Below are 12,398 nucleotides of genomic sequence, written 5' to 3'. Positions count from 1 at the left end.
TTATTGTACTAACACCTATAAGAAAATAAGAAAGGCTTCAAATCAATGACTTTAGTTTCCACCTTAAACTACAGAAAGAACAAATTAAACCCAAAGCAAGAGGAACAAAAATTTCAGAGCAGAAATCTATGAAATAAGAAAATAGAGAAAACCCAGTGATTCCAGAGCTGTTTTTGTTTAAGATCAATAAGGTTGACTACTCTGTAGCCAGACTGATCAGTAAAGAGAGATATGCTAATTACCAACATCAGGAATGAGAGAGGGGACATCATTACAGATTCTACAGATGGTTTATTTACCATTAGAAAAATCAATATAATTTGCTATGTTAAAAAAGAAAACCATACGATTATCTCAAAAACTCAGAAAAAGTATTCTTGCAAATCCAATATCCATTCATTATTTAAAACAAACAAACTTCTCAGCAAACTAAGAACAGAAGGGACCTTCTTCAGCCGGAAAAAGGAGATCCAGGAAAAACCTACAACTAACATCGTACTCAATGGTTAAGAGTCTGAATGCTTTTCCCCTAAGACCCGAGAAAGACAAGGATGTTCACTCCTACCACTTCTGTTAAACACTGTACTGTAGGTCTTAGTGCAAGATGAAGAAAAACAGTGACAAATAGATTGGAATGGAGGAGGTGAAACTGTCTTTATTTGCAGATGAAATAATATATGCAGACAATACTAAGGAAATCTATAAAACAGCTACTAATAAGTGAGTATAGCAAGGTTGTAGGAATACAAAGTCAATATCTAAAAAAAAATGGTATTTCTACATAGTAACAACAAACAACTTTGAGTTAAAATTAAAAACCAATACCATGTACAACAGTATCAAAGAATACGAAATAGTTAAGGGTAAATCTGACAAAAGGTGTGCAAGACTTGTCTACTAAGAACTATAAAACATGGCCATGAGAAATTAGAGAAAACCTAATAAATGGGGCAATATGTCACGTTCATGCATCAGAAGACGATACTATTAAGATGCCAGTTCTCCCTAAAGTGATCTACAGTTTTAATCCAATCGCAATCACGTGAGGCTTTTTTTTTCAAAGTGGAAATTGCCAATATGATTTTAAAACTATTTGGAAATGCAAAGGATCTAGAATAGCAAAAACAATTTTGAAAAAGAAGAACAAGGTTGGAAGACTTACATGACCTGCTCTCAAGTCTTACTATAAAGCTACGGTAATCAACACAGATTGGTATTGGTGAAAACACAGACCTATAGATCAATAAAACAGAATTGGAAGTCCAGATATGGACCAACACACGTAAACCTAATTGATTTTTGACAACAGTAACAAGGCAACTCAATGAGGAAAAGATAATATTCTCAACAAATGGTGCAAAAAAAAAAATCTTTACCCTCACATCACAATATACACAAAAGTTAACTCAAAATGTGTCATAGGCCTACATGTAAAAGTTAAAACTATGAAACTTCTAGAAGACAGGAGAAATTCTTCGTTTGGGTTTTGGCTTTTTGTTTTTTTTTAATTTCTCAAAGTACTGTGACTCTGAAACATGCATTAAATTTAAGTGCTAAAATTTCATGCACTTATATGGGGTAAGGTGGAAGCAAATTATATTGACTCCATTTTGAGAATTTAGAGTTAGAATGATCTCGCTAAGATTAGTGTCTAAAGTTTCCTTACTGAAAATATTTTAGAGATACCTTCATAATTTTTCTGCTCATTGTAAGGAACTAATATTACCTAGTGATTCATAGGGATTTATTGTAATATTTTACTCCAAACTGTGTATTTGTAGATTTTCAAGGTTCATGTTCCTCTCATTGTGCAAAAAGAAGATCAAAGTGAGACTTCTGCCTTTCACTGTTATTTTTGTTTTGTCGTGGAATGTTTAGAACAAGAGGAGAGCAAGTGCTGGCAGTTTATAATTTGGCTCACCTGGAGCAAACCAACGAGGCGGCCCTCTAACTACCAAATTAAGGTCTCTACTTAATCAACACTTGGAAAATTGGAGAGGGATTTTATTTTTCTCCTTCCCATTTACAATCATCCCTTGGTATCTGCAGGGGATTAGTTCTAGGACCTGCTGAGAATACCTAAATTCAGATACTCAAGTCCCATAATCAGCCCTCTGTACCTGTTCAACCTCAAATTCAACTAACCTTGGATCGTGCAGTACTGCATGTATTTACTGAAAAAAACAATCTGTGTATAAGTGGACCACTGCAGTTCAAATCCGTGTTGTTCTAGGGTCAACTGAACTTTGAAAACCACTGGATCTTATGTTGCTTATGATTCTAAGAATTTGTACATTATTCAGGAAATAAGCTTTCAACTCAATTAGCACAACTTTTAAAAAACTAAGATACAATTAACATATAACATTATGTTAGTTTCCGGGGCACAACATAATGATTAGATATATGTGTACACTGTGAAAGTATCACCACACACATACTTTTCTTCTTGTGATGAGCACTTTTTTTTTTTTTGATGAGCACTTTTAAGATTCATTCTCTTAGCAACTTTAACATATACAGTACAGTATTAACTGTAGTCAGCATGCTCTACATTACATCCCCAGGACTTATGACTGGAAGTTTGTACCTTTTGACTAACTTCACCCAGTTCACCCAAGCCCAACCCCCAGCCTCTGGCAGTCACCAATCTGTTCTCTGCATCTAGGAGTTCACTTTTGTTTTGTTGTTATTGTTGTTGTTTTAAGATTCCACATCCAGATAAAACATCCAGAAGAAAATGTAGGAGAAATTCTTAGTTTGGGCCAATTATTTTAAAACTAAGGTGTAAAAAGCATCAAATTAAAAAAAATTGATAAACTCTACATGATAAAAACTAAGTTTTATGCACAATCACAAGAAAATGCAACCACAGTAAGAGAGAAAGAACCTCCACGTGTCCAATACTAGTGTGATGAGTTGGAGAAAGTCCCCATGTTTCTACAGCACTGGGGATTTTCCAGTGCTCCAAAGGAACAACATTACTTTTCTCCTATACCTCTTTCCAGATCAGCAGTCTCATGAACAATCCTTAATTACCAAAAGTGCCCAAGGCATGGGGTACTTATAACAAAAATTGTATTGAGGGTTTCCCTGGTGGCGCAGTGGTTGAGACTCTGCCTGCTAATGCAGGGGACACGGGTTCGAGCCCTGGTCTGGGAGGATCCCACATGCCGCGGAGCAACTAGGCCCGTGAGCCACAACTACTGACCCTGCGCGTCTGGAGCCTGTGCTCCGCAACAAGAGAGGCTGTGATAGTGAGAGGCCCGCGCACCGCGATGAAGAGTGGCCCCCGCTTGCCATACTAGAGAAAGCCCTCGCACAGAAACGAAGACCCAACACAGCAAAAATAAATTAATAAACTCATACCCCCAACATCTTCTTTAAAAAAAAAAAAATTGTATTGAGTGCCCACTAAGATAAGGCATTCATTTAATCCATAGCAATCCTATGAACAAACCAAGGCACAGAGCGATAGTTACCTGCCCAAAGTCATATAAATAGTAAACGGTAGAGCCTGAAGTCAAACACAAGCCATTTGATGCTAACAGTCTGTTCTTCGCTACAAACTCAGACTACAATGCTTCCACGTATCAGACGTGTTTTCTTACATTACAACATGCTGATGGTGAAACCTATGTTATCACTATGTTCTTTCCCTTAGGCTGCCTCGTGATAATATTTTAAGAATTGAATTAAGCTACAAATGACATACTTTCAGCTAGCAGACATCTTATAAATTATTACAATTTCTTTAAAAAGTAATTCTATTAGCTTAGATATCACTAAAATGGAATCCTTAAAATAGATCACTCTCCTTCTGCCTTCACTGAGTTTTATGATTAATTTAGTACCTCTAAAAGAAAGTGGTTTTACATATTGAAACATTCTTTACAGGAAAAAGAAGTCTATTTGATATTTTAGTACCCAACATTTCTTTTTAACGTAAATTCCTTTCCTGCATATAAGACACTAAAAATTAATTTTGCCTCTTCTACAGAGACAAAAAAGAAGTCAAATACACATTTCTTGCACAGTAATTTACCTTGAAATCAACCTTCATGGTTAGGGAAAAAACAACAAAACTCTTTTGATAATCAATGCTACACAACTATTCACTTTCACCATTAAATAACACATTTAATCAGCTAATTAGATAGATCCCTACAAAGACAGAGCAACATTTATTTATCTCCCACGTGAGACACTACTGAACACCTGCTGCTATGTGCCAGGCACTCTTACATGTCAGGGAACAAACCAAACAAAAATCTCTACCCTCATGACGCTCACATTCCACGAGGTGAGACTGACAACAAAGAAGAACGTATAGTGTGTCAGACGATAATAAATCTCACGAGACAAATAAAACAAGGCAGAGGTTAGGAATGCAGGAACTTGCACAGGCGGTGGGGGTGGGCAGGTGAGAAGAGTACAGTTGTGTTTTAGTCTGTCTTCAAAGATCTTTAGTTGAGATCAGAGAGGAGAATATATAAATTAAGCTGGCGATGAGAAATGTGATTCACCTCCCTGCCTAATGAGAAAGAATTACACATAAGAGAGGGTGAGATTTAGGGTTAAGATGTCCCTTGAAGGGGAAAAAGGTCAGATGAGTCTTCTTCTCTATGCCCACAAAAGGGTTAGATAAATAAACCTGCAGGGAATTACATAGTGTTATTCAGTTACTTTTTATCACCTTATGCTCTCACCAAAAATAACAATATCATCACTTCCACCTCCCACTGATACACCGCTCTTTCCTCAAATAAAGTTATAAATCTGAAACCAATTCTATGAATAAAGGCTGGCAAAATTAGATGAAACTAAATACATAATTGTTTAAAGCATAAAAACTAGAAATAGCAAAATAATGAGAAAAAAATCACTAGGTTCCTAAAAAAAATTCAGAGGCATGAACACAAAGCCCTAGATTTTCAAACAAAATTTTTCTAACTGTTCCGGCGGAAATTAAACATTTATCCATTAATTCATACAAAAGTATCAGAACGTCCTAATTTTAAACCAATTTGTCCTCTGGTATGAAAGTAACAATGTAGATAATTTTATTATTCTGCTGGACGCGCCTAATAAATTGCTACTCATATGAACTAAAGGCTAAGGGCTCTTTTAAAGTTTCAGAATTGCAGAGGAATCAAACAAAGACTCTTTTAAGTGCATTAAGTGCCCCCCATGAAGAATTTCCTTTACAAGATCCCCGATATAATCTGTTCCACTGTTTGCCACTGTTTCAAAAATATAAGTCCCTCCTCATTTTAAATCCACGTCTGCCTCCCTCAGTTCTTACCTGTTTTAGTTCCCTTCTAGAGAAAACCAAAACAAGCTGATCCTCCCCCACCACAACCTCTCATAGGCAGCTGTCAATCCCCTCACTCAAGGCTTCTCTTCTCCTGTTGAAACACACCCAACTCCTTCAAATATTTCCCATATGACATCACCTACTGTTTTAGATGCATGTATCATTTCATTTAAACCTCATCTTAACTCTACATGTACAATGGTACAACTTAATTTCTTCACTTAAAAAATCCTTATACAAATGCCTAAGCTTAACAATTAGTCTCTCTCGATGAGGCATACGTCTTCATCTTTTGCTTGTAGACATGATTTTCTGAATTTAAATGAGGTTCTCAGAAATCAGTATTGGCATTACTTAGTTTTACTTATTTTTCAAAGAATGGGCCATGACATGCACAGCTATTAGTAGATTAAAAAAAGGTCACACAAGGCAATTAGTTTGTTTAGTATCAATGCATAAAGCAGGTTTATTCAAGCTGTGGCCAACAGTTCATGTGGGCATGCTGGCCAGAAATGCAGATTCCTATACCACTGCAGACTATGGAATCAATCTCTGGAACGAAGCCTGGAGAGCTGCACTTTGAGGAGCAAACTACAGAATCCTTGGATACCCTGGGATTTAAGAAGCGTTGTTTGAAGATTTATATTGAGTTTTTGCCTCCTAAAAAAGACACCAAATATCTCACCTGTAATCCAGGAATAAATCGACTATCCTTTTCAACCACCAGAAGTTCAGCAACACCGGCATTGAGAATGGATCTTGTGATTCCCCCAGGCCCAGGGCCCACTTCATAAACATAAGCATTTGTCAGACTGCCAGCTTTCCTTACAATTTTATCTAGAGAAAAGAAAGTTTCAGTCGATTACCTTGGCAAATTTCAACATATGGAATTTAAAAAGAAAAATAATCTACACAAATTCTTATCAGCAATTACTCAATCAACTAATCTTTTATATATAATATATTGAATATTTATCCGATTATTTAACGCTCAACCTAAACCAACATATAGGGGCCATTCAACATTCTACCATATAACTGGTGAATTGTACCAAACCCTTAATAAAAATAAGATTACCGTAACAAATTTCCTTAACGTAAATTTAGCCGACATGGTCTTTCTCTGCCAAACCAATCAATTCCTATGAAGAACTGCCTGGAAAAGCACGCACCACTTCTCTACAGCTGTTGAACGCTGAATACCTGAATAAGCAAGATGAGTTTCACACTCAGAATTTCCAGTGCTGCAAGTTAAAACTCCAGAAGCAGAAAGTGCTGGCAGTCTCTCTTTTTACTAGCAGGCATCTGGTTGGTGGTCAATAGGGCAATGGCAACAAGTTCCTAGCTGAGAGGACTTGCAGAAACTTGGATTCTCGGTTATTTTCAGGAAAAAGTGACATTTAGCAGTGGAGGCTTTTTAAGCTTTGCAAACGTGCAAGTTGATATGAGAAAATTCATTTTTTAATTAATCGATCTAAGTAAGCAGACCTTAAGAAATCATGGAAAAGCAGACTACTGGGGATTCACTGCAATCAACCATCACTTCTGGGAAAACAAACAGCAGACTGGTTTTATTGACTGAGATATTAAAATCCAAGCAATTGGGCTTCCTGGGATAGTGGAAATTTAGCCACTGAAAACATACCAGCACTCCATTGCATTGTTCACTACAGTCTCATTTTTGCTTCTATTATTGATAACCAACCCTTGTAGGCTTAGAGGCAAAAACAGGCTCTCAACCATCCAAAAATAGTTTTCTCTTTAATGGGCGCCAGGAGAAAACTTGCACCCACTGACCACCTATTTGTTACAGGTGCTTTACATGCTTTCTCACAGCAAATCCTTACAGCACATTAACTAAGAACTACTATCCCAGTTTAACTTCTCTACACTTCCTGGTTTCCTTGTTTATTAGTTTATTTGGGTGAGGTCACCTAGAAAGCAAATGGAAGAGAAGGGACTCCAGCTCAGGTGTCAATCCTAAAGCCAATCCTTCCTCCACTAAAGACCAACGCCTCTCGGAGGGAACAGAGAGTCTGCATTAAGCACAGGTATCATGAATTTAATATTCTCATTTTTTTTTTTAATGGAGAGCTACCACAGTAGGTAGGACAGTCGTTCCACCTTCAACTTTTCAGAAACATTCAAATACAAATGACTATCAGAGGCACTGTCAATTCACTACGCTTGGGTTTCCATCTTGCTCTGCTCACACCTGAGCTTCTCACCTCACACAAGCACCTTAATTTCCCTTCACTTTGGTTCCTATAGAACAGGGAATAATAGTACCTAGATTCCAGAATTTATTCCTAAAGGTGAATAAAGACTCACATGAAAAAATGTACATGAAGGATTCTTTTGGAAATTTAAAGACCTGTATTTTCAGTCCTGAAAACGGTGCTCTATACCTAGAATGTGCCTAATGACTAGTAGATAAAGGTTGGTCCTGGTTTACTACCAGAAGCAAAGAATCTGAGAGGTGGGTAACCTTTTAAAGCTCTTATAGTAGAGCTCTCCTCGAATTAAAAGATGAGAAAACTGAAACCACGTTAAGCTATTTTTACCCAGTTATACTGCTACTGGCCTGTCCACACTGCTATTTTATGTCCAAAAGATAAAACATCCTATCCATGCTTTGTGGACTGTACTTCATTTAACAGAAGATGAACTTTCGGGGTGTGATTTACTGATCCTTTCAGTTTCTGAAGAGGGGCCAAACAGAATGAAATACCAAAACCTCAGAAACGTGAAGTACTCCAACCGTGAACTAGTGGACACATTTGATATACATCGTATTATTGAAGTCTCAGCTTTTAGAACGACCAACACTCAGAAACGGTGGTAGCGGTTAAACGAATATACACGTTTGTCAAAATGTATCACACTGTGCGCTTCAAACAGGTGAATTTTATTGTACTTTAAATGTTACTTCAGGAGTGGGAATGTAAACTGACTAAAATGTAAGCTCCTTGGGGACAGGCTTCGCCTTGCTCACTCGCATATCCCATCTTCAGCTCTAGCACATAGGGGCTGGTTTAATCTAAAATTCTAAATTCTAAAATCTAAAATCTAAATTCTAAAATTCTAAAATAGGATTAGACTCAACAGGTAAACGTTTAAATAACGAATCCCATGAAACTGACACTCTTCCGACACTGTCACTGATAAAATCCCTACTCTAATTTAACTGCATAAAAAGCCAATCTAGTCAACACGTGCGGTGTATTTCGTATTGTTAACACACCGAGACTCGAATTCCAAAACCGCCTTTCAGGAAACGCGAACCCTTCTACGCCTAGTGTTTGCTCGGCGTCCGTACAACCTGCCTTCAAGAGCCCACGGCAAACACCCCTGAGCAAACAACGCATTCCACCCCTCCTGGGCGGCGGGACTCCGGAGTTCTTTCAGTTCAAAGCGGCAGAAGAGCCTGACTTAAGTCCACTACACGCCTGTGCCTGTCCCCCGTCACCCGCCCGCAGGGTCCGCGCGACCCGCCCCCGACCCACGCCCCAGGGACGCGGGCGGAAGACATCCGGGGAGCACTGATAAGCCATCCACCTGTCAGCCTCAAGTCCAAGAGAAAATTCTGGGATAGCTGCTTCACGGCTTGCAGTCTAAACAACTTAATGATTTCTCGAATCGTGGGTAACGGCGGGAGACGGAAAGTGCCGAGCGTCCTGGAGGCGGCCATGAGCCCCAACCCCACCGAACGAGTCTCACGCAGGTCCTTCCCCGCGGTTCCTTAAGTGAAGGTGGGCGAAGAGCCGGGTAGAACTATGGCCCGCCTCCGGGCCTGCCTTATTGGTCAGACGTACCCCGCCGGAAGCGATGGGACGCGAACAGGAAGTCCAGGCGCACACATGGCGCATGCTCCCCGTCTGGTTAAGCGCGGTGAGGTCTGGGTACACGCTGGTTTCCGCACGTGAGGGCGGGGGAGGCGTCTACGGCGCCGGGCCTCTAGTGGTTGGGCGGTGGCCGGAGCGGCCCGGGGCGGGGGCGGGGCGAGGCGGGGCCTGGGCAGGAACGGGGAGGGTCGGATCCGGGGATTGGTGGATGAAGTTCTCCAGGTGGATGGACGTACCTACAGCCTCGCTGTGAGGGGTCGCGGGTGATTAGAGGCAAGACTGTTGATTGCTAATAAGTCTCTTATGGTTAGGTGTTTTTAGAACCTCAGCACTGCAGGTGCGGGGTAGCAGGTTTCTAACTTCTCTTGGCCTTATTGTTACTATTTTTCTTTTGATCTGTTAAGTGAACATAATATCTGCTTTAAAATTGTGGCGCTGAGAGAGGTCACCTGGCGTGTAGGTCCAGAACGTAGAGCAGTGCATGCTGTGTGGTAAAGCCGCAGTCAAAGATGGCAGTTACTGCTATAATCATCTGGCAGGTGAATGCGGCCCAGAGGAGTTAAACAACGTCAGCACAGCTTGTTCGTGAGAGAGCCAGAGTAGAGCCCAACTCCTGTCCCTTCAAAATGTCATCAATTAGGGGCTTCCCTGGTGGCGCAGTGGTTGAGAACCTGCCTGCTGATGCAGGGGACACGGGTTCGAGCCCTGGTCTGGGAAGATCCCACATGCCGCGGAGCAGCTGGGCCCGTGGGCCACAACTACTGAGCCTGTGCGTCTGGAGCCTGTGCTCCGCAACAAGGGAGGCCGCCATAGTGAGAGGCCCGCGCACCGCGATGAAGAGTGGTCCCCGCCTGCCACAACTAGAGAAAGCCCATTATTTTTTTTTTTTAAAAAAAAAAAAAAAAAAAAAAAAAAAAAAAAATGTCATCAATTAGAAAAACCGATTTGTTTAGTACTTTAGGCTTTAGGAAGTGTTTTCGTGTATATATAAAATACTTGTTTTTGAACCTTTCGCTAACAGTGTTGTGAAATAAATAGGGTAAATATTACTAGCCTCCGTTTAGAGCGGAGGAACAAAAACTTTAGAGAGGTGAGATATCCTAATGAAACTCACAAAGCTAGAAAACTGTAGAACCCAGATCCAATCTAAGTTTCCTGACGCGTGTGGTGGCTGCTTTCTGCTAATCTGCCTACGAATTGAGTATTGTTTGTCGCCTCTTGCATAGCTCCCCAGACTTTTCTTATTGCCCCTTCATCCTGCAAGCCTCTCTTTGTAGCAACTGGAAAACGAAGGATGAAAGGGAAGGAAAATTAAACATGATAATACCGATAATAGCTAACATTCACTGAGCTTTTCCAAAGTATCAGGCTTCACAGCCGAGTGATTTAGGACCATCATCTCCTTAATTGTTACAAAAGATTAAGTCTTAGAGAGGTTCAGCAATTTGCCCTAGGCTGCCCAGATAAAAAGTGGTAGAGTCAGGATTTAAATTCACAATTCTGTGTCCAGAGCCTGCTTTTTAAGCAGTGCAGTGGAGAGGTCTTATTAAAAATCTCTCTGATAGATGGGAGAATTTAGCTTTTCTAACCGTGTTTTTTTGTGAATTGCTCATTGGTCACAAGTGAATGATAAAATTCTATATTTCTCAGAATAGTAAATTTAAAATAAATCTAATGGAAAGCCAAGTAACTGTGGGTATGATTTGGAAATGAGGAGTCCATTGAAATCCCAACGGAAAACCCAACCACCTGCTGTTATAGCTATATTAAAAGGAACTGTAAGATAATCTGATCTGATCTACCTCCTAGCTTTAGAAAATTGGGAAGTGACTCCCATAAAGGTGAGGTGATTTGCCCAAGGTGGCATAGAAATGTAGGCTGAAAGTCTAGACCCTTGATTCAGAGCCCTTACTTTCCACAGTAAGGGCTGGGAAGGTATTCATTCACAGTTATATTCATTGTTTCATTTATTCCTCACAACAGTCCTATGTGGATGGGATTATTATCCTTATTTCTGTGAAGAAATAGAGGGAGATGAGGTCATCTGACTTAGAGAGAAGACTTAACCTGAGTTCTTTCTTTTCTGAGTTCTGATCTTGTCCACACCCCTCAAGTATTAAATTATTTTAAAGTTAATTATTTAATTAATGTATGTTAATTTTAAAATAACCTTATTTTAAATATATAGAATATGAATATAAACTTAAGCTTATAGTTTTCATATGACTAACTAAAACACAATTACAGTGAATACATATTTAAAGCTACAAAAGCAGTACAGATGATGCATGATGTTAAATCACTGTTCTTGATGCAGACTGGCAGGATTCTGTTTTTTTTAAGTTCAGCTTTGCCAAATGCTATAGTGTACCACGTAATGATAGAATTTTCTCATCAGTTTTCCGGATCCAAACTACCACCAAATCTTCGTTCAGAAGTTTTGCCATTGTCGCTTGCCTTTGTCTTGGAGGAATATGAAAGCTACATGTTAAGTCAGCTTGTGTCTGTTTTCATTAGCTTCGAAACAAACGAAGTCCAATTACTTGGCACTAATGCTGTCATGAGTACACATGTTGCACGGCAGTTAGAAGGAGGGTATTCAGATGATCCAGAATGTGCTCACGTGAACTTTTTAAAAGATTAACATTAGCATAAAAACAAAACAAAACTTTAAACGGCAAAAACAAATTTACATGGAGAATTGGTGGATTCCGAAGAATTTGTTTCCACGTCTAAATATGAGAATTATTGTCTTATGCCATGCTGTCTTAATAATCAATATTTTAGAGGTGATGACCTTTTATTCCCAAAACAGTTACGTCAGTTAATTCTCATTTCAATTCCGTGGTGGAGGTTTATAAAGATATTCAGTGTGCCCTGCCATGCTGCCAGCAAGGGCACAGCTCAAACTCCGATCTTCTGACTCGGCTAGGCTCTTTTACCTCTGGTGTGTGTTAAATAGTTGCTGAATTGAATTTAAAAATTCCACCTTAAGAGAATCTTCCAAGTTTCTAATAGTTCTTGAGATCTAATTTTTATCATCATAAATATCTCATCCTCAGTCTTTTAGTTTTCAGAAAATTTTGCATAACTCCCTGCAAAGCCTATGAAATCAGCAGGGGGTGTTTTAGTGTATTTCACGTATTATTGCAAACAGTTTTATCCCTTAAAAGAGACGTATGCAGTTTCATGAGTTTTGAAGCTTTGAAGTATCTGCTTCATCTAGATGTAAATTT

General features: G+C 39.3%; 1 protein-coding gene across 2 annotated transcripts in view; it reads right to left on the bottom strand.

Annotated features, from left to right (window-relative positions):
• The window catches only part of TFB1M (transcription factor B1, mitochondrial), a 63,171-nt gene extending 54,103 nt beyond the window's left edge, over window positions 1-9,068 (bottom strand). For both annotated transcript variants that reach the window (XR_004352534.1, XM_032651244.1), the window contains exons 1-2: window positions 8,876-9,068; window positions 6,003-6,154 (exon numbers count right to left, since the gene is read on the bottom strand). Coding sequence is in view for 1 of the 2 variants with exons in the window: in XM_032651244.1 (XP_032507135.1) it covers window positions 6,003-6,154; window positions 8,876-9,008 (285 nt within the window). In the remaining variant the exon portion in view is untranslated. The remainder of the gene's footprint in view (window positions 1-6,002; window positions 6,155-8,875) is intronic.
• Window positions 9,069-12,398: the final 3,330 nt, after the last annotated feature.

This window comes from Phocoena sinus, chromosome 12 (assembly GCF_008692025.1).
Source record: "Phocoena sinus isolate mPhoSin1 chromosome 12, mPhoSin1.pri, whole genome shotgun sequence".
In the NCBI taxonomy this organism is placed as follows: Eukaryota; Metazoa; Chordata; class Mammalia; order Artiodactyla; family Phocoenidae; genus Phocoena; species Phocoena sinus.
This window is presented reverse-complemented; position numbering and strand designations above follow the sequence as displayed.